Source organism: Rhineura floridana, chromosome 1 (genome assembly GCF_030035675.1).
Source record: "Rhineura floridana isolate rRhiFlo1 chromosome 1, rRhiFlo1.hap2, whole genome shotgun sequence".
In the NCBI taxonomy this organism is placed as follows: domain Eukaryota; kingdom Metazoa; phylum Chordata; class Lepidosauria; order Squamata; family Rhineuridae; genus Rhineura; species Rhineura floridana.
This window is the reverse complement of record NC_084480.1, coordinates 26,090,368-26,117,439: the sequence shown is the minus strand read 5'-3', so window position 1 is coordinate 26,117,439 and position 27,072 is coordinate 26,090,368. Positions and strand designations below refer to the sequence as shown.

General features: G+C 41.8%; 1 protein-coding gene across 6 annotated transcripts in view; it reads left to right on the top strand.

The window, feature by feature from the left end:
- The window catches only part of RANBP3L (RAN binding protein 3 like), an 83,094-nt gene that overhangs the window by 20,486 nt on the left and 35,536 nt on the right, over positions 1-27,072 (top strand). For 4 of the 6 annotated variants that reach the window (XM_061616327.1, XM_061616373.1, XM_061616345.1 and 1 more), the window contains exons 2-12: positions 6,843-6,898; positions 8,612-8,648; positions 10,971-11,048; positions 11,568-11,642; positions 13,713-13,784; positions 15,215-15,351; positions 16,430-16,512; positions 22,520-22,604; positions 23,566-23,665; positions 24,872-25,005; positions 26,487-26,607. In XM_061616327.1, the coding sequence (XP_061472311.1) occupies positions 6,843-6,898; positions 8,612-8,648; positions 10,971-11,048; positions 11,568-11,642; positions 13,713-13,784; positions 15,215-15,351; positions 16,430-16,512; positions 22,520-22,604; positions 23,566-23,665; positions 24,872-25,005; positions 26,487-26,607 (978 nt within the window). The remainder of the gene's footprint in view (positions 1-6,842; positions 6,899-8,611; positions 8,649-10,970; positions 11,049-11,567; positions 11,643-13,712; positions 13,785-15,214; positions 15,352-16,429; positions 16,513-22,519; positions 22,605-23,565; positions 23,666-24,871; positions 25,006-26,486; positions 26,608-27,072) is intronic. The other 2 variants (XM_061616352.1, XM_061616363.1) reach the window with 2 other exon arrangements.

Genomic DNA, 27,072 nt, shown 5'->3' with positions numbered 1-27,072 from the left:
ATATAAAACCAAGATAAAAAACTCTTCTACTCCCCAAAACCCACACTAAAGCAACTCTACTGAGTCATGTCCTCCAAATACTTTATAAAATAAAAATATTTTAACCAGCCATGTAAAGATAGGAAAGGGGATTGCTTAATGGGTCACTTTTGGACAGAGAGTTCCACACCAAAATATTGTAGCATATTCTGTCTCTTTTTTGGGGGGGGGGAATGCGAAGAGAAAGTCTAACAGTACAGATCTAAGTTGCACTCCTCACTAAATAGGGATGTTGACCTGCTCTGCTTTTTTTTGCTGTTGCTGCTGGTGAGGGATCCTGAGACACGGCAAAGGCTATTCCACCTGCTTATCCACCTTACTTTGCTGCTTCTTTTTAATTTTCTTCACCCACTGTTGCTGCTGTTGAGGGGTCCTGAAACAGGGAAGTGGCTAATCCATCTACTCACTCAGCTTGTTTCTAGGTGCCCAGCCAGCCAGGATGCTGCTCCTAATTCCAGAGGAGGAGAGTGGAAACACCTGTGGCTAATTGACTGTGCCCAGCCCACAGACTAGATAAGAAGGTTGCTGCAACACAGACCTTTTGGAGTCTCCATGAGGGCATGTTCCCTTTTTACTAGTGTACTAGTAGGTGAAAGCAAGTGGTGTTGTATTAGCAGGTGGTAGTTAGAATTGTGTTTTTGCTGCCCAGAGTGAGAGTGGGTTGTCACATTTTTGTGTGCTTCAAATAGGGATGGAAAGACCTGTCAATTTCAGTTCTCTGTTTCTCATTTTTCCAGTCTTAAATTTGGCTTTCCACATTTCTGCAGCAGTTTGTTTTTTTAAATCCCATGAAAGTTCTCCAGCATTTTAGTGTGATTTCTCCTGATAAAATACATTTTTGTAGGTAGTTTTAACTAATATACAATTTTTTTGCAAGCAATTTCTCCGATAATATGTTTTTGTTATTTCCACTCATATATTCATTATGCATACTTTCCCCTAATGTACATGTTTTTGTAGGCACTGGTTGGCAAATTGTATTGCAAAATTCAAATAAGTGCAAATTTCATAGGATGGCTGTGTTTTCGGTTCTCGTATTGTCTTGGAAAGAGCAAATTTGACAGATTCAGATTGAAATGTAGACTAAATCTAATTTGTCACCCATCCCTAGTTTCAGAGTTGCCCAGTACCACTCAGTATGAGAGACTGAACTGGTATAGAGTACAACCCTACCTGGGTGAGAGGTGGGGAGGGAGTGGTTGCTTTGTTGTTTGCATGATGGAGTGTTGCCCTAAATGGAAGTGGGTGAAAGAGTTAGACATTGTGCTTGATGCTGCTATGTATTTTTCTAGACCAAGCATTTGCTCCTTAATGGTTGTATGGCTGGATATTAGTTATCTGTATGGTTGGTAGGAACTAATCAGAGCGGGGCTTGGATGTGGAAGACTTCTAAGGACGTATCTGGGAGGGGTTACTGTGTGTGTCTGGGTGCAGCTCCTGTTTTAGTTATTTTCAATTACTAATAATGCTGTTTTGTGCAGTTTGTTGTGTTTTTGTGTTTGATTTTTATTCTTAATGTTTATGTGTAAGATAATACTTTGCTTTTCTGTTAATTATGCTGTTTTTGAATGTGTCTTTTATATTTGACCGGTATCTGTAATGTTTTCTTTTAATATTGTGTGATGTTCTGTTTGATGTTTTAATCTCGGATGTAAACTGCTTTGAGATTCCCCCTCCCCAAATATATAACACAGAATAGAAATGACTTAAATAACAAATAATAAAGTAGTCTCTCCCAACGTGATGCCTCCAGATGTTTAGGACTACAACTCCCATCAGCCCCAGCCAGCACAGCCATTCTGGCTGAGGCTGATGGGTATTATAATGCTAAACATTTGGAGGGCACCAGGTTGGGGGAGGTTGCACTAAGGAAAATGGCTCATTGTGCTTGTTGCAGGCCTGGTACTACACTATATTTCTGCAAGGAAGGGGAAAAATAAGAGGCCCATTCTGCAGTCATTATTTACAAGGCTGGCATTATTTACGAGGGCCAGTCTTCTTTTGGCAGAAAGGGGTGGATTATTCCAGTCCCACAAGCCAGAGGCAGCCCATTTGGCAGGCTTCTGCAGTGACTTATCCAGCAACCTCCTGTGTTCAAAGTAGCTGAGCTGCTCTGGACTGGAATCACCCAGTTGTAACCAGTTATTGCAAAACCAGCCTGTCAGAGCGTCTGCCCTGCTGTTGCTCAGGAGGAGGAGGGACTGCTGTATTCTACTCCACCCCTTTCCTCTGCCTCATTTACTGCCTGTTGCTTCTCTGTGGATCCTCAGAGAAAATAGGGAAGAGAGTTTGTATGAGCTACTGTGCCTGTTGTGGATGCCTTCTGCTTTTGTTAATGGCAGAGACCAGGTCACGCTTTTTCTTCCTCCCACTTTTCCTTAAAGCAGGCTGAGGCTGTGTACACACCATCCGTGTAAAGCACATTTTAAGGATGTGATGTCCCCCCAAAGAACTTTGGGAACAGTAGTTTGTTAAATTGTAGAGAGAGGGAGGGAAGAGGGTCTATGCAATATGCACCCTGCTCCTTCTTTTGCCGCCACTTCCAAAGAAACAGCAGGTTCCAGATATGAGAGGGTGGGAGCAAAGGGGGATAGGGGGCCTGGACAATTGAAAATCTGATCCAGAGAAGTATTTAGGGATTGTGTAGTGCTCACCTTGTAATTTGAGACAATCATTGCAAGCCTCTGAGACTCGTATTTCTGAGCCAGGAACATCTCTAGTTTTACGTGCTAAAAGCGCAAAACAGGCACAAAAATAGGCATCTGGAACCCCTTGCCATTGCTGCCACTTGTTCCTCTGCCTCGTCATTGCTACCACCTGCTTGCTTGCCAGACAGAGCCAATGAGCAAGTAAACAGTGGCAGCTTGCTCCCCAAATGCTGTTGCTTGCTTGCTCATCCCTTCTGGGCCGCAGTGAGAGGCAGGTGAACAAGCAGGTTGCATTGGAGAAGAGAAGGAACAGGTCCAGAGTGCTCTTGCCCTGTCACGCTGATTGTTGATGCCAGCCCTGAAGTGCACACATTAAAAATGTGATCTGCAAAGAAGCCTCCTTGTAACTCCTAGGAACTGTAGTTAGTTAAGGATGCTGAGAACGACTACTAGCCCTGATGGCTATGTTCTACCTCCACTGTCAGAGGCAGCACCTCTCTGAATACTAGTTGTTGGAAATCCTGGATAGAGGGAGGAATTGAGGATGTCTTGGCCAAGCCCCACCCCCATCCTCACAAAACCTGTAGCCAGCACTGGTGCACTTAAATATGTAGCTTGTTAATGCAATCAACATGTGGTTGCAAAAATGTGAATTGTACACAGTTATTCTTATAAGTGCAATTTTGGTTGGCTCCTGGTTGAATTGGGTTTCTGTCAGCATAATAATGTGTGAAATGCCCGTATGAACTTGCTACTCAAGAAGAGACATGATGCCTCAAAATATGAATCAACATAGGACCTTCTGGTACTGTTTTTAAAGGAGGCAGTAGCCTCAGTTCTGGAATACAGTTAGCAGAGAGATCTAGGTTTGCCATGTGTCCTATGTCACAAGAGAATTGTTCTCTATTTGAAGGGTTGTCCAGTCCAAGCACAGTTTAAAAGATAAAGAACCCTAAGAATGGGAAAGCAGGTGCCTTGAAGTTGCCCATCAACAGTGAGTACCTGGACAGCAGACTAAGCAGATACACCGGTCAATTGTTCACTGCCTTCCCCACTGCCATGAGAAGAGATGGTTCATATTTCTATTTTAAATTAGAGCAAGTATGCCCACATTTGCATCTGTATGTAACTTAGCATGTGCAAATTTCATGCAAATCTGTACCCCTTTTTTGATGGTACATTTTCGTTGGGGGGCAACAGAGAGAGAGAGAGAGAGAGAGAGAGGGGTCATCCATTATTTTTCCCACAGAACACAATAAGTCTGTTACTGTTTATACCATGATGTCCCAGTCTCCTGATTTTTCTGCCACTCAGAAACCCAGCCAGTCAGAAACACTCTCTCAGTTCCTCCCAGATCAGAGCTTTTAGCTATTGCAACAGTTTGTCCCCCACCCATTCCTAATTCTGGCACAGAACATTTCTGATTCCTGCCAGCTTTCTTCAGCATTTAGTAAACAGTATTTCTCTCATAGATAGCTGCCCCATTTGGTTTCTCATATCCTTTCTTCTTCCCTTTATTTTATTTTATTTTATTTTTGTTAACGCAATATGTTTTAAAGACTAAAATATGACCTCTTTTCGTGGGAAAAATGGATGGATCCATCTAATATTGGAACGTTAGTCTTTCTTAAGCAAACGTGCATAAAGGAACCACTAGAAAATATGGTCAAATTTGTTCTCATTAAAAGGGAATAGGCTAGTAAGCCTTTAAAGTAATTGTGGAGGACCTGCAACCCTTCAGATGTCAACCCCATCTGCACTATACATTTATAGTGGTGTCACACCACTTTAAAACACTCATGGCTTCCCCCAAAGAATCCTGGGAAGAGTAGTTTGTGAAGAGTGCTGAGAGTCGTTAGGAGACCCCCTCTTCCCCCCACAGAGTTACAATTCCCAGAGTGGTTGAACAATCAATCCCTTTCCGCAGGGAACTCTGGGAATTGTAGTTCTATGAGGGGAATAGGGGGACCCATCACAAACTACACTTCCCAGGATACTTTGGGGGAAGTCATGACTTATTAAAGTGGTATGATATTGCTTAAAATGTACAGTGCAGATGGGGCTGTTGTTAAACTCCAACTCCCATCAACCCTGCCCATGCTGCCCGGGGTAGACTGGAGTTGGAATCCAATAACATCTGGAGGCTCCACACAGCTTCCCTGTTTTAAGGTTTCAGTCAAAGATGTGAGTATCATATTGCTGCTGTAATTAAGTGGCCACTGCTGCCCTCTGCTGAGTTTGAACAGCATCAGAACTGCTCTACCGTAAGTAGACGGAAGAGAAATTAAAAGAAGTGCAAATTCTGAAGGATGGGTGAGTTTTGGTTCATATATTGTTTCGGAAAATGTGAATTTTGTAGTGCAATTCTCCAGCCAAGTAATGTGTACAAAAATGCATATATATGCTTGTGTGTGTGTGTGTGTGTGTGCATACATGCATGCATAAAAATGTGTATATTTGTGAAAATAACATACAAAATGCATTATACTATGGCAAATTGCTTTGCAAAACTGTACATCATGCAAAATTGCATACATATACATATTACATATATATATGGAGAAATCTGCGCTAAAATGCTGATACATTTTCATGAGCATTTTTTCTTAAAAGCTGACAAATTGCAAACTGATGTGGAAATGTGGAGAACTGAACTTGACAATGGAAAAAATGAGTGACTGAGTGAACCAAACTTAACAGATTCACCCATCTCAAACTGTAAGTCATGAACTACTTATGGCTACAAAGGTTTTATTTTACTTCAGATTGTGATGGTGGATTGTGGTTTGGGTGCAAGATTATTATTATTATTATTTAAATTTATATCCCTCCCTTCCTTCCAGAAGGAGCCTAGGGTGGCAAACAAACACTAAAACACTCTAAAAGATAATAAAAACAGACTTTAAAAAATATAAAAACAAAACATCTTTAAGAACATGCTAAAACAAGACATCTTTAAAAGCATCTTTTTAAAAAACTTTAAAAACATATGAGAATATGAGTTGCTATGGAGAACATTAGAAGTTCTGACGCCACAGAAGTTTGGGTTTAAAGGTCATCCCTTGAGGTTTCACACTGAAGCACCTAAATCCTATAACAGTTTTTAAAAAAAAACTACATGGGCTTTAAAATCTCTGTGGATTCCACTAATTTTGCTGAGAACAGGGTGTGTGTGTGTGTGGGGGGGAATTATTGGTTCCCCTCTGTTCAGCACTGGTTAGGCCTCATCTTGAGTACTATGTCAAATTCTGAACACCACACTTTAAGAAGGCTGCAGACAAACTGAAATAGGTTCAGAGAAGGTCAATGAAGATGATCAGGGGACTGGAAACAAAGCCTTATAAGGAGAGACTGAAAGAAATGGACATGTTTAGCCTTGAGAAGAGAAGACTGAGGGGAGATATGATAGCATTCTTCAAGTACTTGAAAGGTCCATACAGAGGAGAGCCAGGATCTCTTCTCGATCATCCCAGAGTGCAGGACACGAAATAATGGGCTCAAGCTGCAGAAAGCCAGATTTCAGCTGAACATCAGGAAAAACTTCCTAACTGTTAGAGTGGTTTGGCAATCAGTCCTTCTTCCCAAGGAACTCTGGAAGCTTTAGAACATTCATCTAGCGGAGAATAGAAGGAAATAGAAAAGATGGCGGCCACATTCACACCAGACATTTATTCCACTATTATTCCACTTTAAATAGTCTTGCCTTCCCCCAGAGAATCCTGGGAAGTGTGGTTTCTGAAGAGGGCTGAGAGTTGTTAGGAGGCTCATTTTCTCCTCAGAGAGCTACAATTCCCTGAGTGACTTAATCACTCTCTCTTCCCAGGGGACTCTGGGAAATGTAGCTTTCTGAGGGAAACAGGGTTCTCCTAACAACTCTCAGCACCCTTCACAAACTACAGTTCCCAGCATACTATGGGGAAAGTCAAGACTATTTAAAGTGGAATAATAGTGGAATAAATGTACAGTGTGAATGCAGTCGGTGCTGAGGATTTGAAAGGGGGTGTGCTTTCCAGAGACAAAATACTGCTTTCCCAAAGTAACTGTGCTCTGTACAGAAATCCCAAATAAATGGAGGAAAAAAATCATTGTAATGTAAGATGAAATGTTGTTTGCATTTGCACATTGTTTAATATTGCGTCTTTATTCTTCCCCCAGAGAGATCAGTAATTGCACAGCCTGTATTTGTTTTCAAGAAGGAGCGACCTTACAAGGTAAGAGCCGAAGCCTCTCCTTCTCGCACTCATATGGACAACATATCTAGGGTGGGAGGAGCAGGATCACAGCAGCGGGTGAATGTAGTTGAATGTCTGTATAGAGCAGCCTTTCCCAACCAGTGTGCCTCCAGATGTTGTTGGACCACAACTCCCGTCTTTCCTGACCATTGGCAATGCTGGCTGAGGCTGATGGGAGTTGTGGTCCAACAACATCTGGAGGCACACTGGTTGGGAAAGGCTGTTATAGAGCCTACATACATAGGTACAACTGTACACACATAGGAGTCTCTGTGTGGTCAGGAACCCTGGAAAACCTAGATTCCCAATCACAGTAGCAGAGTTTAGAAGTTACTCTGAATGCAATTAGTGTACGAGTGGGGAATCTCAGACCCAGAGGGGGGCGCAGAATGTGGCTCTCCAGGCCTCTCTCTTTGGCCCTTAGAAGTCTTCCCAGATCACACACCTCTTCCTCAGACCCCCCCCCCACAGACCCTGCTTTGCATACCTAGTGTTTTTGCTTGGCTAGAATGTGTTGGCCAACTCTGCTAGTACCTCTTGTGTGTCTGGATGGAGGACAGAGAGGGGTGTGTGAGTGTGTGCAGAACCTAGCCTACCGCACAAAGGGAAAGTTCGTGTTTGTTGCTCTACCCATTTTTGCTTCTGGCCCTGTCCGCCAGTGGGATGTGACCTTAAGCAGATTACGCAGAAGGGCTTATGGCCTTCGGGCTGAAAAATATTCCCCAGCCCAGATGTAGAGGGACAAGAAGTATTATGCCCTTTGCGGCCACTGGACCTGTCCCCTTCGTAGGTTAAGCATAATGGCTCAAATAATCTTCACATGAACAAATTGTCTTTGGTAGGCTCTTTCTGTGTGATCAAGGACACTTGAATAGGCAAGGTCACCTATTTGTATGAACAAAGTCACACACATAGACTCTTTCAGACATTACCCCAAACATGCATAGGGCGAGCTGGCAAGCTGAGCAGGCACAAGCATGATCCCACCCTCTATATTGCCCATTCAAAGTAATGTCTGACCAGAGCTACTGAGAGAGCCCTATATGCATATAGATGTATATACAGAGAATCTATGCAGACATGCAACTGACTGCCCCTACTGCCTTGCATATACACAATGTTAAATACATTTGCAAATGAGGAATGGATGGAAAGAGGACTTACGTTGCCCCAAGAACAAAATTTCCTACTGAAGACACTAGAGATGTCCTTCAGTTTAGAACTGGAAGGACGATTTCCTCACTATGCAAGGTAATGTTTTGTGGACACTAGGAATCAGGTTTCTGAAATTTGTGGTGGGTGTGTTGTTTCCTGTGGTTTATAAAGAGTGAGGATGATAAGATCACAACTGCAACAAGATAAGGCAACTCTAGAGCAGGGGTGACTAACTGGTGGATCTCCAGATGTTGTTGGACTACAGCTCCCATCATCCTTGTCCATTGGCCATGTTGGGTAGGGCTTATGGAAGTTGAGGCCCAACAACATCTGGAGGCCACAGGTTCCCCACCCCTGCCATAGAAACTCAGTTTCTGTTCTGCATACTGCTATGAAGGTAGGGGGCATCTGGGATAAGGGTAATTTCCACTGTATTTTCAGGACCTGCAAATGTCAGTCAAACTAGGGATTTCTCTTAAAATAATTGACATCTGGCAACTCTCAACTGAAGTCTGAGTATTACTTCTTTTTGTCCAGAGGCCTGCAGAAGACCCTGTATGCAAGATTGAAAATGGTAATCATTCATTTTTGTTAAGAAATCTTCCAACACCACTAGGTTGGAAAAGGTGTAGTGTCATTTTATTTAGTGGCTGGAGAATAACCTTAGTCACTGATCCTGGGCCCCTCATCATCCCCTGGATTCATTTCTCTTGCTCAGGAATTGCCATGCCAAGAAATCATTGGCAATCACTCGTGGCCGAGTAAGATTGTCTTCCAAGATTGCTTGGAAGATGCCTGTGCGTGAATTTGTTTTATGTGAGATCGGCGCACGACGATCAACACACAATCTTGACAGAAAAAGGCTTTGATCCAATGGCATGGATACCATGACAATTGGAAGTCTTTTATCTGCTGCAGCCTTCATCTGCCTTCACAGCTGTTGTAATGTACACATTGTTATCATCCGCCTGTTCTGCCATTGAGGACTTTCTTGGATCGTTCTTGGTCTGGTTCCTCTCCCTTGACCTTACTGCCATGGGTGACCCTGCTGGGAGTACATGACTCCCGACAGCATTGCTCACAGGGTTCATTGGAATGTGCAAGCCCACTCACCACTACTAGGTGACGATCCAGCGAGGGGCATGCCAAGAAATGTCTGGAGGCTGTCCTCTCTCTTCTGGTTTAGCATCAAATCTGAGAATAAGCAGCTGGGGAGACTTTTGGCCCTTTTTTGGAAGTGGCCTACTTGTTCATGCAGCATCTGCATCCCTTTAAAAATAGTCATATGTACAAAACATATTCAATGTTTCATATGGAGGAGCTGTTCTCTGCCTTCTGCAAAGTAGGACACAGGGTTAGCCTAGCCATCAGTGGGATAGACACTTTTCTAAGGATGCTCTCTCTTGTACCAACTTTCTCCCCACACAATAATTGTTAATTATAATTTAATTATTCAAATACGTGATTAATATATCATAATGGTCATGCTAGCATGTAATGCTAAGCCAGACCATGATTTAGGATGCATGTGTGAATGTGCTAGCTCCTGAGGAGAAGATTATGCCCATGTTGCTCTTCCCTGGGCTTTTTAACTCAGTGCAGCACAGAAGCTAAGCCAGTGCTTGGCTTAATGTATCATCTGAGTGCAGGATCATGATTAAAGTTTTTCTCCTTAACCATGGTCTGTAGCCAGTGTTTATCCTATGGTTACAGCTTGTAGTTGAGGAGGAGAGAGCTTAATCACAATCCCAGGTTTGGACGTCATGCTAAACCAACGTTGCCTTAGCTGCTGTCCCACACTGGATTAAATAGCTTGGTGCAAGCTCCTCTTCATGAGCCAGCATGTTTGTGCAGCCCTGGTAAGCCCCCCCCCCTTTTTGGCTTACTGTGATATGTGAACGAGGGCAACATGTGTGCTTGTTATTCCAAGAATGAATAAAGAATTATCAGCTTTCTTTAACCCTGTTGGCATTGTTGTTGTCTGCCTTCTTTGATATGTACCTCCATTCCTGATTCCCTGAGAGGCACAAGTCTCCACTCCTATGTAAATCAAGCTGGGAAGATGAGATCTGGTGTAGATGCTATGCATGCAGCTAAGTTTCCCAGTTTGCATTCTCACTACATTGCCACCAGACTTTCCAGAAGGAAGGGGGTCCTCGCTGCCTGGAACAAGGTTCTCAGCTAACAGCTCAGGAGTAGGGATGGGAAGATCTGTCGATTTTGGTTCTCCCAGTTTCTAATTTTTCCAATCTTAAATTCATTTTTCCACATTACTGCAGCAATTTGTTATTAAATCATGACAATTCTTCAGCATTTTAGTGCAAATTTCCCCTGCTAATAAATACATTTTCGTGTGCAGTTTTGACTAATGTACATATTCTTAAAAGCAATTTCTTGATGCCATTTTTATTAATATATGCATTTATATGCACACTTTAGCCTAATATATGCATTTATGTAAAGATTGGTTGATTGGAGAACTGCATTGCAAAATATAGATAACTGCAAATTTTCAAGGATGGTTTAGTCCTCATATTGTTTCAGAAAGAGCAAATTTGATTAATTCAGCTTTAAATGTGACTGGAATCAAATGTCTCCTTAGAGGCTTTAACCACATTCAGTCCTGGAGGGTCCAGGCTAAAGTGATTTCAACTCCAGTTACATAGATGGACAGAACGATCTGAGATGGGGCCTAGGATAATCTCGCCTTGTTTAGGGAGATCCCTGAATAGTCAGCTACCTTCTGACAACCACAAGACTGTCAAACAGCAAACCTAAATAAATAGATTTATGTTTGCCCTGTGGAGCCTTGGGTTTGATTATTTTGGTTTGTTGTATTGCTGGGGTTGATCAGAATTGCAGTGCATGATGATGTACTGTGTTTCTCCCCTTTTAGTTTCCGTTGGTTATTCCAGAAAACGTGCAAGATCGTTATCTTTTTCTTTTCAGACTTCTGACTCTCAGTCATACAGAGGTATGACTTCTTAACGCATTTCCATTTTCAGTACTGTGTTTTACACTGAGAGTAAATCCCTAATCCTACTAAAGTCTGGTTTAGAATTGTACTCACTGAACGCCATTGGAATTAAATGCTGAACAACATTCTTAATTCCCAATGATTTCAATGGTACTCAAGCATAGCTTGAAATGGATGATAGTGGAATGACAACGGAGTAGATGATAGTAGGGAAGAAACTGTAGGAATATATCATGCTTAGTTCAGTCTTCTCCAACCAGCTGCCTTCCAGATGTTTTGTATGAAAGTCCCATTATCCCTGACGATTGGCCATGCTGGCTGCAGCTGTTGGAGGTTGGAGTCAAACAATATCTGGAGTGCACCAAGTTTGGGAAGGCTGTCTTAGTCGATATATCTTTGTTATCAAAGAAACAGGCTGCTGTAATTATGCTTGCATACTGGTATAACTATATTTGCAAAACTTATAAAATGTAAGTGCTCTTGGGAAGAATTATGACGGGATTCTTATATTTCCAGAAATTGTGCTCTCGCATAAACGAGTGAGATCATCTTCCTTTACCATCCTTCCAACATTTCCACCATCCCAGCCAGGTAAATTAAAGGCTGACCAAACAGTGAATATTTAAGATAAGTGCAGGAGGCTAATACAGTATTTTCTGTTAGCACTCAAATGAGTTTTGGCTTATTGGTAAATGACTGCTACCTCAAAGGGGTATTGTCACACATTATGCCTCAACCAGCTCTTTTTAAAATTAGTTATATTAAACAGTAATTATATTTTCAGTAATGTAAAAAACTACCCTAGTAAGAATGTACATTTAATTTATCTTCTGAGCCATCTAATTCCTTGATAACATCCACACATGGCAAGACGTTTAGTGTCTCACATGAAAATGGTCTACAGGTTTAGACTTATGAAAGATAGGAAGAGCGTTAATGGTGCCTCAATTGCCCAGACTAGAAGCAGAGCATCATTTTTTTCAGGGTGAAGTAACACTAAAGTAAATGTTTTTCACAACATATTCTGAAGGTGACTTCCCAATTTCACATGACAAAGCATTTGCTGGAACGCAAGGAGACTTAAAATGTAGGGGCATGCAAGCCCTTCCTCCAATGTCCCTAGGCATGCAAGTTCCTTTTCAGACCTTCATGCATTCAGTGCAAAGGTATGAAGATGGTTTCTAAATGTGAATTCAGTTGAATGAGCTTAAAATTCTCCCTGTGATCAGGAACCCTGATGGTCTAGCTAACGCTGTTAAGACAGAAATCCTGATTGTGGGGAAGTTTCAACCTAGCACACTTCTAAACCCTCTTCAGTCCTTCACTCTGCATGCACAAAAATCTGAAGAGGCGCTCATGTGGCCATAGATGTTGAAGGTAGGGCTTGCATGAAACTCCTACCTCCTCCATGTTTTAAATCTGATGTGTTCAGTCAAACATCTGAATAGGACTGTACTTACCCGCCAGTCAAACATTGGTTCAGTTGTCAGCTTTGCTTATCTCCCAATGAATCAGTGAGCCTTTGAAAACAGTTTTTAAAACAGCATGTGTATGTTTATCTGTTTAAAAGAACTGAAAAATTGTTCCAGAAATTTGGTTGTAGGGTGCGTATGTACACACATAAGTTTTGATTAATCACTCTTTAAAAAATCTGCAGAAAATTGCTTATAGTGGTGGTGCGTGGGAATAGTATGGTACAGCAACAGTAGGGAGGGCTAGGCTTCCCGATTGTTTCTGCACTGCATTTTTATGTTTCTGTGGGTTTCTGAAAGGGAAGCCTTCATAAAAGTCAAGTGAGAGGACTACAGCCAGAAGGAAGCAGGAGGAGTCTGTCTTGTACGTTTTGGCTAGACATCCGCTGTCTTCAGCCAGAAGCCCATCTGGTGCTGGGCTTCTCAGGACAGCAAGGACCCATCTGTTATGTTCTAGCTCACATAGGCACCAACTCCCTTGTCCCAGGCCTGCTCCTCCAGCCACACAAGCACTTCTCCATCAATGGTGACTGAGAAAAATGCAGTGGAAAAGTAGCAGAGGTGTGATCAGCCCATTCCAAGTCCCTTACACCATTCTGTAGATTCTGTATTAGTCTTCAACCTCAGAGTGGTGAAGATGGTTTGACCAAGAATGGCAACTGGAGAAAATAAATGATGTGTGTATGCCTCAGAAAATAATGCTTCTTGAAAACCACTTTCAATTCACTCTCTCAATTTGATTTTAAATAAAAGCCATTGTTTCTGTTATTTCAGGTGGTGGGTTTTTTATGTTTTCTTATTTTAATAAAGTTTTTACTCTTTATTGTGAGCCACTTTTTCAGCAGAAAAGCAGGATATCAATGATAAACTAAACATTTAAAAAAAAAAAAAACTGTTTCCAGCACATTGTCAACTACTATCTCTATCAGGTTGCTGGCTCCATGTTTAGCTTTTGGACTAGCCTGTATGTTCAGGTTCTTATGCGTTTAGTGGACAAGGGTTTAACATCAAGTTCTATATGTTTCACCTTCTATTAAAAACATTTTGCCAAGAGGTATTTCATGTTAAAATCGTGGAGCATTTGGGAGACTGAAGCGCAGACATTTATAGCAAAGTATGTTGTGAAAACAGAAATTTGGAGCAGGATACTAATTTTGCTGAATATTTTGGACAAACATTTGTTTTGCAGTAAAGAAGAATAACATATTTATGACCTCAGCACTACTACAAAAGAGCATTTCTGCTAATGCTACAGAAAAAGGTACCTGTAGTTATCACTGTGTAATGGGACCATTCTCATCTCATGTATAAAGACTAGAAGTGAAGGAAATAAAGGAAGTAACTACAGGGAAACCTCTATAGCACATGAAATCCTGTCCTATACAACATGCAGTCGCCCTCTGTGTTATGAATGACCATGGAACTAGCGGGGGGGGGAAGCTGCTAGGATTTGTAGCTTGTGCAGATAAGGTTGGTATGTATGTCCAGCCCCCTTTAAACCCACCATACAGGCATGCCCTGTAATTCTCTATGTACCAGGTGCCCCATGTGCTACCTGTTTTCTTTTGCATGCATGTGGGATTTTTGAAGTTTTGCAAACTTTGCTTCTGCTCTAGTGTTCAGATGTAACAGAAAAATATGGCTTTTAGCAAACAAAAAAAAATCTGGAAAGCCTTGGAATTGGAAGGGACTTCAAAGTCATCTAGTTCAACACCCTACTGATGCAGGAAACCCCCTACTACAGGATCCCTGATAGGTAACCATCCAACCTCTGCTTAAAACCCTTCCATGGTCCTATCTGCACTATACATTTAAAGCAATATTGCACGACTTTAAACAAAGAATCCTGTGAGCTGTAGTTTGTTAAGGGTGATGAGAGTTATTAGGAGACCCCTATTCCCCTCACAGAGCTAGAATTCCAAGAGTGGTTTAACAGTCAATCTGTCTTGCCTAGTAACTCTGAGAATTGTAGGTCTGTGCAGCAGTAGTATAATAGCAAATTCAAATGTGCAGGTTCCCTTCATGATAGTCACAGCCACGCCCACCTTTTTTGCTGCTGACTTGAGAATTAGATCCTCCTCCCACAACAGCAGATGTCCCTAGGAGCCAATAAGCATGAAAGGGAAGAGTGTTAGCTACTGAAAAGAATCTTCTCAGTGGCTGACTCACCTCCTTTCACTCTGATTGGCACCAATCATCAGGAAAGGACAAGGAAACATGTTAGACACTTTTCAGTGGCTAACACACTCTGCTTTCATGCTGATTGGCTGGTAGGATGCTGGAGACATAGATACCTGGTGGGACCCTGCTTCCAAAAATGTAAGGGGTCTAAGACCCCCCGAGACCCTGGATGACTACACCCCTGCTGTGCAGGGAATAGGAGACTTCTAACAGCTCTTAGCACCCTTAACAAACTACAGTCCCCAGGATTCTTTGGGGGAAGACATGACTGTTCAAAGTGGTATGATACTGCCTTAAATGTACAGTGTATATTCGTTCTGTGATTCTACAATCTAACTAAAATGTTCCTTGTGTAAAAATAAGACAAATTTCAATTGACATCAGTATCATAGTGAAGGATTTGTTTCTAGTTCATTCATGTGGCTTTAAGAAACACTTGTACAAGAATGGTATATAAGAGGAAATAACAGGAAATCTTTTTAAAATCCCATTTTTTCTCTATTTTGCAAGGTCTTCCATCAACAAATGTGCAACAGGATGTTTTAAAGCCTGCCATCTTACAGCCTCCACAAGTTCCTTTGTGCACACCAGAAAAGAAGACTGGGACTGAAAATATCCTGGAGAATAATCGGGAACCTGAAACTGAGGTAATATCGGAGCTTGGAAAAGTTACTTTTTTGAACTACAACTCTCATCAGCCCCAGCCAGCATGGCCACTGGATTGGACTGATGGGAGTTGTAGCTCAAAAAAGTAACTTTTCCAAGCTCTGGGTAATATATAGTGCAAATAGGAAGTCTTGCTCCATACATGTATTTCATGGAATGGGATTTTATCTCCTGATGTCTCACAAACTGCATAATTATTGCCTTTGACAAGATGCAATAAAGTAGCAGGTTTTGTGTATTGCCATGCTCGCATATCAACCATGTGACACCACAGGGCAGCTCTGTTCCAGTGGTGGATGGCCCATTAGGGCAAATGGGCCACTGCCCTGCCAACTTCAATCTGCACTCAGCCAGTCTCCACCTTCTTTCTTACAATCTGCCCAGGGACAGTACTGCCTGCCAGTTTCCTCCTCCTTTGTCTCAGTGTTGCCCTTGTAGAACTCAGCATAGAAAAGGATGAGGACAAAGCTAGAAATAGTTGGTTATGTCTGTCACTGGCTCTGGCTCCATTTTTGGTCTCCCTGCCTTCTGCCCTGCCAGTCCCTTTGTGCAGCCGCCAGCACTGTCCCTCTGTGACCTCCACACATGGTAGACAAAGATCTAAAGGAGAGGTTGGCTATACTCACATAGAGTTGGGCCCTGATATGGATTTGGACACAGCAGGGGGCAAAGGCTTAAAAATCCTATGCCAAGAATGGGATCCCCACACTGGCTATTTGTCAAAGAAAAACTGTGAACTCAAGGGCAAACCTTGTGATTAACTTCATGTGTATGTTGGCCTTGAGGCAGATCATAACAAGCAGAGAGTTGACCAATCCAACCTAGGTGGGGTTTTTTTGAGCAAATGGTTCCATTGAAATAAGAGGGTCAGTTTGTGTTCTTGTATGAATGTGGTTTCAAAACAGATACTGTGCCTTACTTCTGGGTAGCATTTTGTTTATTTTTAATCCCCCTTTAAGGTAGAGTAAAGCGTTTGGGGATTGCGTCTTACATATCCAGTAATGTTGTGTGTTTTTAGAGAACAAGAGAAGCAACACTGTTTTAATTCATTGTTTTTAGGTATCTGGAGTCCCTTATTTCTGGGCCGATGACTCAGGCAAGCCATTTCTCTCTCTTCACATTTCAGGCCTTAAAACCATGGGGTAAGTTAACCAAAATCTTTTTTTCCCTTTGTGTGTGCGGGGGAGGGGGGAGGGAGGATGGTTCTGAAAGAAATAAAACATCCCACCCAAACAGTCTTGGACTACCGTATAACAACCAGGCAATATTTCAGGTTTTGAGGCAGGAACAAGGAAAATTCAGAAGGGCTAGAAGATTCAAAATAAGGCACGAAGCCCACTCTGGGATATATTAATGTTTAAATCATAATTTCTGAGCATTTGTTGTTGTTGCTGATTTTTTTTTAAAAAAGTATCCTCATCAAAACAATAAATGTAGGTGCTCCTAAGGTATTATAATGTGTGGTCCAAAGCACAATGGGGGGCAGGGCTGAGATAAGAACCCCCCTATCTTTCTGAGAGCACCATAGCCTCAAAGGCAGAGTCAGGTGTGATTTATTTCAGGCCATGCCTCTCCTAGTCCCATCCCTTACCCCCTTAGCTGGAGTGTGCAAGATTTTTGGGAAAGGAGCATGAGCAATGGAGTCCAAACAGGAGGAGCCATAGCTGCACTTGCTTTTCCAGCTCTGGAGCTAATAAACGAGAGATGGTGGACCCCTACCCTCCACAGACAATGTGTGGAGAGGGTAGCAGTGCAGGGTCAGACCTATTAGCACAGCCCCTGATATATGAGTCTTCTGGCTCCACTCCTATATGTCTATGCAACATCAGGAAGCAGAGCTTGCATGTGTACAGCTGTACATGGGCAGGTTCTCCACACCACCAGGAACCCAAAACTTACAGGGTTCCTGGTAGCATGGAGAGCCTACAGATATACAGCTGTACTGTATGCATGGAGGCTCCCCTTTCTGATATTGTGCTGGATATGCGGTTATCTTGGGCAGGGGTGCAAAGATCTTTGGGGCAAGGCTGGCGGATGTGGCCCGGGTGCCATTTCTATGTGTTGTCTATATGAATGGAACTCTGTCTATTCTAGGTTCCATATTTTAAGAATGACATTGGCAAACTAGAGTGCATTCAGGTCAGGATGACCTATGAGGAACAGTTGAAAAAACTGAGTATATTTAGCCTGGAGAGGAGATGATTAAGGGGAGGCATGATAGCTGTCTTCATATATCTGGAGGGCTGTCATTCAGATGGCAGAGCTGACTTGTTCTCTGTTGCTCCGGATGGCAGGATTTACTGGGTAGAAACTGTTGTTGTTCATAGAATCATAGAATAGTAGAGTTGGAAGGGGCCTGTAAGGCCATCGAGTCCAACCCCCTGCTCAATGCAGGAATCCAAATCAAGCATTCCCGACAGATGGCTGTCCAGCTGCCTCTTGAATGCCTCCAGTGTTGGAGAGCCCACTACCTCTCTAGGTAATTGGTTCCATTGTTGTATGGCTCTAACAGTTAGGATGTTTTTCCTGATGTCCAGTCAAAATCTGGCTTCCTGCAACTTGAGCCCATTATTCTGTGTCCTGCACTCTGGGACGATCAAGAAGAGATCCTGGTCCTCCTCTATGTGACAACCTTTCATGTACTTGTTGTTGTTATGTGCCTTCAAGTCAATTACGATTCATGGCGACCCTATGAATCGATGATCTCCAAGAGCATCTGTCATGAACCACCCTGTTCAGATCTTGTAAGTTCAGGTCTGTGGCTTCTTTTTTAGGTAGAAACTGTAAGGGAGCAGATTTCTGCTAAATATTAGGAGAATCTTCCAAATGTCAATAATTGTTTGCCTTGGAAGTTAGTGTGTTGTCCTTCATTGGAGGTATTTAAACAGAGGCTTATGACCTTCTGTGAGGGATGCTACAGTTGCAAGATTCTTGCACAGAGCAAGAGGGTTGGACTAGATGACCTCTAAGGAACCTTCCAACTTTAACAATGCAATCCCGTATGTATCTACTCAGAAGTGAATCTCATTGAGTTCAATGGGGCTTACATACAGGCTCGCTGCCTCAATCTATGATTCTATGGAGGGAGCTTTTCCGAACAGCCCTGTTATTCATCTGTTTGGCAACCTGGTCACTCTAGCAGTTGCCCTAAAGATGTGTCCTAGCAAGGCCAAGTGATTTCAACAGTCTTCTCAAAGTAGTTGGTGTCTGTATTGGATTTGGTATCTGTAGTGGTATCTGCATTAGATTTCACACTGATTTCATATATATATATAATTATTGTTTTTGTTTTATATGTGTGTTTTTTAAATTGTTTTTACATATGCAACTGTTTTAACTGTTCTTATATAAGCAATTGCTTTATATATGTCTTATTGTTTTGTAAATCCTGCTCCTGCTGGGAGGAAGGGCGGGATATAAATCAAATAATAAATAAATAAATCACTTTGAGCCCATAGGAAATGATTCATAAATGTAGTGGTAGATATTATTATTTATTTATTGAAGGCATTTATATACTGCTTTTCAGGTGGCCCTCACAAAGCTGTTTACTTAAGATTATTACATTGACATTTTTTAAAAAAGTTACCACAAAATGGAAAAGTCAGCTTATTTGTTTAAGAAGAAGCTAAACCTGCTTCTTCTCACTCCCCTCAGGGCAAGATGGTTCTGCGGCAGGTGCCCCTGTGGTGACAGTTTGGGGAGGGAGGGGCCACTATGGCAGTTGGATGGTGACAGTTCGTCAGCTTCTCCTTGTTGGCTTGTGTGCGTTGTGTGAAACAGCATACATTACGTTGGAGTTAAGTTGAGCAAGAAAACGTCTTCAGAGCATGTTAAGAGTCTTTATTAAGACATTAAGGCCAGAGGCTTAAGAGTAAATACATGTAGAGATTCTTCAGTCACCCCCCCCTTCTGGTACATCTCTCTCCATAGATGAACACAAACGACAGCCTCTCAGCTCAGAGGCATAATTCAGAAGAGCACAACACATAGTCTCTGTTAGAACTTTCCCAGTCGTTATCAGATGGCTACCATAGCAACGACCCTGGCAGTCCGTTCCCAGACAGATCATAGACATAACTCCCCCTTAACCACAGTTACGTCTTCACACTTGCAGGCTTCGTGGAAAACTACTAGAGACAGTAATGCCTACTGGTCACCAGCCCAACAGCCTCCCTTTTTTCCATTAAGACTGCAAAATACACATGAAATACATCTCCATAATACATAGTCATACAGTCATACATTTCTACAATACCTCTTGCAATACATTTCAGTACATTGCATTTTCAGTTCAGTACAGTTCAAACTTACATCTCAGTACATTGCAGTACATTTCAGAACATCTCTGTACATTTAGCTAAAACTTTATTCAATCAAACTTTGGTTCATTCCAAGCCTTGTCACCAGTTTGCCAAATTTCTCCTCACACAAAGGCTTGGTCATTATGTCAGCCACCATGTTGTTAGTGTCACAAAATGTTAGGTTAACAAACCCCTGCTGCACACAATCCCTTACGTGAAAGTATCTGACACTAATATGTTTTGTTCTCTTGGTATGAGCTTCTGATGTGGCTATCTTAATGCAGGTCTCATTGTCTTCATATACAGTAATCGGAAATTGCATATCAATGCCTATCTCCTGCATGAGCATTGCGAACCATTGTAGCTCATTACAGGCCTGTGACAGGGCCACATACTCGGCTTCTGCACTTGATGTTGCAACCACATTTTGTTTCTTGCTGCTCCAGTCAATGCATGACCCGTGCCACATCACAACTATGCCAGAGGTTGACTTACGACTGCTCAGCTCCCCTGCATGATCTGCATCCACAAAACATTCAAGACCTCCTGTCTTTGCTCCTGACAAAACCAGACTCTTTGTCTTCGTGCCTTTCAGATAACGCACTATCCTTTTAATCCCTTGCCAGTCAGCCTCTGAAGATGCTGTACCTTCCGGCTTAAAATACTGACTGCATTACATATGTCTGGGCGAGACACCTTCACCAAATATTGCAATTTCCCTATTATGCGCCTGTACTTCTCAGGATCTGTACAAGGCGTCTCCTGCACATTCTGTTGGAAAGCCACAACCATTGGAGTCTTCACAACATTGCATTCTGTCATGTTGCATTCTTCTATGATCTGATTTATTTTACTTTCCTGACTCAATGTTATGCTTCCGTCTTCTGCACGCACAATATCCGTGCCTAAATAGTGTGTGACAGGCCCCAAATTCTTTGTGTCCACCTGCCTGCCCAGTTGCTCCCTTTGATCCCAAGGTTTTTCTGCAACTTTAATGCTTCTACTCAGAATTAACTGCTGTGTTTCTGGACACCAAACTTTGAAATACGCATTCTCTTGTGCTCTAGGTGCACGTTTGCCACGTCTCTTACCCTGTGGCTTGTAAACTCGGCTGCGATGCACTCTTTCAGGCATCAGCCTGACTGCATTACATGAATACTGTGGCTGTGTGCTTTTAACAGCTGTCTTCTTACAGCTCTGGCGGTCATTCCCTTTCCGCCCCATTAAACTCAAGGCATTAGCACACTTCACACCCACGGTCATTTTAAACTGCCCTTGTGTCATGAAACCCTGACAGACAACATTTTCTCCTCTTTGCACCCAACATTTTCCTTTATCAAACCAGACTGAAAATTGACAACTCACCAGTTTGCCCACTGATAAAATATTATGAGCCAAGTCCGGAACGAACAAACAGTTTGTCATTATGCCAAGCTTGTCAAATTTAACCAGACCACGTGCTTTTACGGATTTCCGTGATCCATCAGCAAGTAAAACAAAGTCCTGCTCATCTGTAGACGTGTAAAACAGACTCCTGTCTTTAATTAATATATGGCTTGCTCCGCTGTCGACAATAAAGTTAATTTGTTCCAAGTCTTTAGACTTCTGTTTACAAACAAAGTTCACACTTCCCTGCTTCAAGCCTCCGTCCCTGGAGTTTCGCTTGATTGCACAATCTTTACGGAGATGCCCACAGGCCCCACAGGCAAAACAAGACTTCAGCCGCAGTTGCTCCCACTTGTTTTCCTGTCTGCTTTCGATAGCCTGCTCCGGTTCGGCACATTTCTCCTCCTGCTTCCTGACAGCTTCCACCGGCTGGGCTCTCTGCGCCTCCTGCCTCCGCTGCCATTCCTGGGACAAATTCTGCAACGCGTCCCACATCTTTTTAGCCGACGGCTCATCTCTCACACACATCAGTTGAGAATCCGATAGAGCCAAGATTATAAACGCCTGTGCCCTCTGGTCTCGATGCTTCCAGGCCGCGGTCGGTACCGCCGGGGTTTTTTCCTCAATCACGTCCCATAAATCCTCTGTTATCAGCAAAGCCCTCATCCTCGGCTTCCAGCTGGCAAAATTCTTCTCATTAAGTCGTTCCATCGGCAAGCCTGCCCCAGACAGGTTTACAGCCATGTTGCTCACCTCCGTCTGGTTCAATCAATCAAGCTGCCCTCTCTGGAACTCCGTCTGCCGTTCAGACCAGCAACTTACTCCGGTGTAATGCGCTGTGGAGCATAACCATCCTCTGCTACCACTGTTGGCTTGTGTGCGTTGTGTGAAACAGCATACATTACGTTGGAGTTAAGTTGAGCAAGAAAACGTCTTCAGAGCATGTTAAGAGTCTTTATTAAGACATTAAGGCCAGAGGCTTAAGAGTAAATACATGTAGAGATTCTTCAGTCACCCCCCCCTTCTGGTACATCTCTCTCCATAGATGAACACAAAAGACAGCCTCTCAGCTCAGAGGCATAATTCAGAAGAGCACAACACATAGTCTCTGTTAGAACTTTCCCAGTCATTATCAGATGGCTACCATAGCAACGACCCTGGCAGTCCGTTCCCAGACAGATCGTAGACATAACTCCCCCTTAACCACAGTTACGTCTTCACACTTGCAGGCTTCATGGAAAACTACTAGAGACAGTAATGCCTACTGGTCACCAGCCCAACACTCCTTTCCCCTCGGGGCAAGATGGCTGGCACTAGGCTTTTCTGGCAGGACTCTTGTATGTTGCAAGGAAAACAAATACACATATATTTGTAATACACATATACAGTATTTGAATTGGTTTTCCTTATCTTTTATTTTTTTAAAACCTGACGTTGATGTGACTTCTTCTTTTTTTAGCAACCAGCTACCTGAAGGCAGAACTTTCTCAAACAGTAGACATTCGGACTTTGTGTTTGGAGAAAATATAGTAGAAAGAGTTTTGGTAAGTATTAAAGATTTTTGTCTCATTCTGGGGATGGGGGAAACCATAAAAAGTAACTCAGATGAGCTTGTATCCACAGCATCCATTAAGCACAATGATGTATCATCAGAGTCCTGCAAATATTTACATTTATTTTATGCTCTATTGAATTTAAATCTCATTATGCCATTTTGCCTTATAGAAGATCTTGATATTTCAATAATTGTGGTCATTTCTAATATGTCTCCTAAATTTTGGGATACATTTAGTGGCAAGTATGATAAAAATGAATTTAAAACTGTCTTTTTGTGAAATTTTTCTGAGTCCTTGTCTGTAAGAACTCACTTTTTAATGAAACATGAAATTAACATTTTATCTAATAGCACCAGTGCTGTGAATGTGAGGCTTCTTTTAAGCACTTCTGGGTAGTGGGTGCTAACTATTGAACTTGCTCCTGTACATATCTTTAATAGCCTCTTGATCTGCCACTTTTTCTCATCTAGCTAAAAATATGAATTATTATGATCTAGTTAAATTAATTCATAAGTTCTGACTTTACAGGAGATATTCCTCTTCTAGCACAGTGCAAGGAACTCCCATAATTCTAGTTAAAATAGGACTACTGTTCATGTTCTATGCGAAGATTAATGTAATGCATGGACAAAACACATTTTTAAACTGGAGTAAAATGACACCAGATTCAATTTACTTAGGCCAAAATCTGGTGTGTTATCAAGGTTTCTTGTGGCGGAGGATTTCCTCCTGATTGTCCTGGAATATTGTGTTCTAGGATGTTTGTAAAAGTGGCACATTAACCTGCTGTATCAAATCTAGGGTGGTATTATACAGGCGTCACCTGGCCCTCATCTCACTGTGCATTTTACAATGCCATTCATTCTTGATTTTTTAAAAGTCAGATATCAGTATCTGACATGCTCCTGTTCTAGTTCTATTTTGCAATGCCTTTCTGCAATTTTCCTAGAGGCCAGAGAAATCCCCAGACCTGCATTCAGAAAACAAGCCACACAATGAGAGAGAATCCACATTTCCTACAGGTTTTCATGCCAGGTCTCCATGGACAAGTAAGTGGGGTTTCTTAGCAAACAAATAGCATAAACCTTACCATGCTGCTTTTTCTCCTTTCATGACATTGCATGTGTGGTACTTGAGCTTCATGATCTAAGAGAAAAGCCCCTCTGAATTATGAATTTGCTTTATATCATGTTAGACTATCTTGTGGTCCATCTAGAGAAGATGTGGGGAAACTGGGGCCCTCCAGATGTTGCTGAATTACAACTCCCACCACCTCTGAACATTGGCCATACTTGCAGGGGCTCATGGGAGTTTTTATTCAGCAACATCTGTAGGGCCAAAGGTTCCCTACAGCTGATGCAGAGTCTAGACCATTTTTTTCTACTCCATGTGGTAGTGGCTTTCCACTAGATACCAGGGGTTGAATCTGGGACCTTCTGCATGCAAAGCATGTTCAGAGAAAAATTCTGATCTTTTTCATTTTTTCCCACCCCTCCTGATAAAGAAGGCCAGTTTGCAGGATTTTTCTTCTAATATTCTCAACGTGAGTGCGTGCGCATGCTTCCATTGTCCCCTCACAATGTTCCAGAACAATGCTAGGAGTTGGAGGATGCTAAATGGCAGCCAGGCTGACAACATTTTGCTGCTGCTGCCACCGTTGCTCACAGCAGCAGTAAAGAAAATGGGGGAAAAAAAGAAGCTGTGCTACTGCCAAGAAGCTGTAGGAGATTTTTTCCTTCCCACGGAGACATTCATTGAAAAGCTCTTCCCAAAGAGGCCATGTGTGCACAGAAATTGGGAAAAGCTTTTAATCACAACCCCTCTCCCTTAGTCAGTGTACAAGGGGTCCTGAACAAGAGACTTACGAGCTGCTCACCCAGAAGGGCAGAGCCACAGCAGTAGCCCCCCCCATAGTAGTTCTGCTGCTGCTTACTGGTAGTGGGGAGGGCTTGGTGAGGGCAAGATTGGGGCTTTGTGGCACACTGGTGGGAGTGCTGGATTGGCCCCTACTAGCCCAAAAATAAACTAAAAATAGGGTGATACTCAGAGAAGACCCATTTAAATCAATTGACCTTTTAGCATCTGAGTATAACTTATCTATGGATATCACCCATAGATGTTCTTAATGATTTCTTAATAACGTTATGTTTCAACCAAAGGGAAACAGATAATACCTACCTGAGACATTTTCAAAATTGCAGGACCTTCCTACTGTAGAAATGTCAGGATTTTTTGTCATTCTTTTTCTTCTATAGCATCATTTTTTGCCAAGGATACAACACTAGTTGAATCAGCTGCTGCTTACGTATCTAGCAAAGCAACACAGAGATATTTATTAGATAAAGTTGAAGTTACAACAGGAGAAGAAGCAGAACACAATGTCTTACAGGTATGTCTTTTCTTAAAAAGATTTCTTGGTGGGTGTTTCTATTATGTTTGAAAAACAGACTATGCCCTGGTCTGAACATAACCCTAAGCCATGGTTTGTTAACAAGTTACCCACAAGTTGTCCGACAGATGAGCAAACAAACCATGGCTTTTTTCTCCAATGTTTGATTTGTTGTCCACTTGTTCTTGCCTGGTGCCATGATGAGCATCTGGGGTGGGATGGCCAAATAGACCTTGGTTAAGAAAGGATGCTGGGTTTACACATAATGCCAAGCCATACTTAAAACAAACCAAAGTTTGTAAGCCAACAATAAACTATTATTTCACACTGTGGTTTCTTGGCTGTAAACAAATCATAGTTAAGCTGCTGAACGGGGTTTACATATAACACTTTAGTGTTATATGTAAACCAGGCCTATGTCATCATTTAACATATTGGCATTAAGACTTTTGACAACTTTGTACCACTGATTTCAATGGAACTTAGCACATCCCAAATTTTCTGAGTTGGGAGCATCATTTGCTCTTTCTGGTGTTTGGCTACCATTTTTAATTCATTTGTTAGCTAGCCAATATGAAAGCCATGTCCTTCCTAGGGGCTTTCCCTAGAGTCGAAGTACTGATCATTTATCTACACTTTAGGTCTGTAATCAAAGGCCATACTGGAAGTGTCTAATTCAGGAAGTGGGCATGAGTTGGCTCATTCTGGATACTGCCATAAATGGCTGAGAAGTGTTGAGATCACATCTCAGCCGAAATATGTGCATCTGGAATTAACTTGGATTCCTGCATTGAGCAAGGGGTTGGACTCGATGATGACTTTATAGGCCCCTTCCAACTCCACTATTTTATGATTCTTGTCGTTTTTTGTATTATACAAAGACTCAACTATCTCCATTGATCTTTATAGTAAGAAAAAAAATTATCCTTCAAAAACTGCTTATATTGAGAGCAAAACTGTATCAATGATTAAACTGAGGAGTATTTTGAAGTTTTTGTAGGGCTTGTTGGTTAAGTCTGCATTCCTGATTAAACCAACCCTTCCTTGTAAATCCCCTCTGGGTTTGACCTACTATAGTCCAGGCGGTGCGAATCAGTTCATTTCATTTTGGAATTCATAAAGAACAAATTCCCCCGAGCATCCCCACTCACCTAGCTGTAGAAAGCACAGATATTCTGATACCGGGGCTCACATCTAATCAATGATTTCTCCTGAGCAAACTTTGCAACTTCATTTATGACTCTGTTCTTTCCATTAAGAGGGGTGGGATTGAAATAATGTTCTGTGGAAAAGGATTTGAATCCTATATTTTAAAGTTTGTTTGTGAATAGACTATATAATCCATTTGTGGCCATTCAATTGTCATTTTCTTTTTAAAAAAGCATTTTAATGAATAGTAACAATATAAATGGCATAGAGTTGTTTTTTAAAAAAATGCATATGCCCAGATTGACAATTTCTATCAAATTTTCCCACCTTAGATCAACTGCAGGCTTTTTTTGTTCAATAAAGCATCGTTGTCTTGGACTGAAAGAGGTAGTGGCTCTCTGAGGCTTAATGATACATCCAGCAATCAGTGTGGAATGCTGCAGTCAAGACTGAGTAAGAATTAATTTCATCTTCCCCATAGGCAATTATTAATGTAGAAAAATGTGCAAATACAAGCAAATTGTATTTATAGCTAGAATACGTTGCAAATGATTTAAAATGGTAAAAGGGACAATCCAGCAGAATGCTAGATATATATTATGTAGGCTCTCACCCAATTAATGAAATGTTAGTCATTCAATCAAATGAGCTCCCACTGAGTAATCAGCTTATTAATTTTGCATATTATTCCATAGAAAGTTTGTAGACATTGTGGCTTATGTATGCTTTAGCAGCAGTGTTTTTAAAATTATTTTCCCCAATATAATAAATAGGTAAATAAACGTACACAAGAAAAAAAGGCATTACTCAGACATGAACAGATGTTAAAACATTACACATGTTTAAACATTATGAAACATACAATGACATTTGCAGAATTGATGCATATGTTCTGGTCTGCACAATATATTCATTTTA